Source organism: Perkinsus marinus (assembly GCF_000006405.1).
Source record: "Perkinsus marinus ATCC 50983 genomic scaffold scf_1104296954186, whole genome shotgun sequence".
Taxonomy (NCBI): Eukaryota; Perkinsozoa; order Perkinsida; family Perkinsidae; genus Perkinsus; species Perkinsus marinus.
Window position 1 is genome coordinate 1 of NW_003208221.1, and position 1,629 is coordinate 1,629.

At 47.3% G+C, this 1,629-nt stretch overlaps 1 protein-coding gene across 1 annotated transcript; it reads right to left on the reverse strand.

The window, feature by feature from the left end:
- Positions 1 to 220: 220 nt before the first annotated feature.
- On the reverse strand, positions 221 to 1,120 carry Pmar_PMAR026597 (protein PRY2 precursor, putative; the record flags this gene model as incomplete). The annotated part of the gene is made up of 1 exon (XM_002776157.1): positions 221 to 1,120. One exon carries the CDS (start codon positions 1,118 to 1,120, stop codon positions 221 to 223), a length of 900 nt encoding a protein of 299 aa, XP_002776203.1.
- Positions 1,121 to 1,629: the final 509 nt, after the last annotated feature.

The window sequence follows — 1,629 nt, forward strand, 5'->3', positions numbered from 1 at the left end:
GTAAGCACGGTGCAGAAAAGCTCCTCATAATCAGTCAAGTTGTTTTTCGGACTACTCTACCATGTTCGTGCTTATTAAACTCAACAACCATATAGATCACTACTTGATGCATAACCTTTAAGACAGTGAACAGCCCAATCAGAAAGACAACGGACAACTCGAAGACAAGTCCCAGGGTAAGTATCGAAAAAAAGACGCGGAGTAAAGGCTACATTAAGCCTTAACAGCTAGTAAGAGTTGTATCGATGAGGAAACCTGCTTTGATATGGATCTCAGTAGAACTGATGATAGTGCCTCTGATACTTTTAATATGAAACATATCCATCAACTGTTGCAGCATAGAATCGTACTTGGAGAAGACGATATCATTACCCGCAACTTCATAATCAGCGCCCGCGCTTTGCCCTAGGACGCTGACAGTAGCGCGTCCATTTTCGTCAAAGTCGACGCTGAAACTCTCTCCATAGACTTTACCACAGTAATTGCCTCGGAAACCCTCAGATACACTGCTAGTTGTACTCGTGGTTGCGACAATCTCTGTAGTTGCAGTTTCAGTAGTAGAAACCTCAGTAGTAGGAACCTCAGCAGTAGGAACCTGAGTAGTAGGAACCTCAGTAGTAGGAACCTCAGTGGTAGGAACCTCAGTGGTAGGCACCTCAGTAGTAGGGACCTCGGTAGTAGGAACCTCGGTAGTAGGAACCTCGGTAGTAGGAACCTCGGTAGTATGAACCTCGGTAGTATGAACCTCGGTAGTATGAACCTCGGTAGTAGGAACCTCGGTAGTAGGAACCTCGGTAGTAGGAACCTCGGTAGTAGGAACCTCGGTAGTAGGAACCTCGGTAGTAGGAACCTCGGTAGTAGGAACCTCGGTAGTAGGAACCTCGGTAGTAGGAACCTCGGTAATAGGAACATCAGTAGTAGATGCTTCAGTGATGGGAACCTCAGTAGTAATCATTGCACCACAAGCAATAGGCTCACCGTGGCAGTCAGCGTCAGTTGGCTCGAAGCAAATTGATCCATCAGACTTCTTTGCCAAACCGAAGCACACTGGACTAGTTAGCCATGACTTGCAGTATGATCCAAATTTAGAATTATCACAGCCGCTAATGTAAGTGCACATCTGAGAACACGGATCATCTGAGGCAGCGACGACACCAACGATGAGCGCAAAGCAGTCACAACGCATGAGTGTTGGAGGGAGGTAACGAAGGGGAAACAAGCTGCAGAGAGAACCGACTCAAATGCAAGACATGCCTTCAGGTTGTAATCAGTGCATTAACGCATGTCATTCGATGTTATCATGACAGGACCGTTTGTGGTGCGTTTAGCCTTTGTGTCGGCTCCATGATATATAGCACAGTCGGTAAAACGGTCAGCACTGAGCACACCTTGTCCCCATACGGTATGGCGAATGGGTCATAGGATCGCTAACAACATATGCGCATTCCATATTCGAGAGCAATTCAGGGTGGCAGAGGTTCGTGGGCTAGTTATGTTCGTGAATATGATCTCAGAGCATAAAACTTTCACTCCCAGTCTAAGCAGGACTCGCGAGCACCTAGCAGTGCCGCACCCGTAGCAACGCGAACATTGTTCTCAGAAGGCCTTTGCTTGACGGGGCGTCCAATT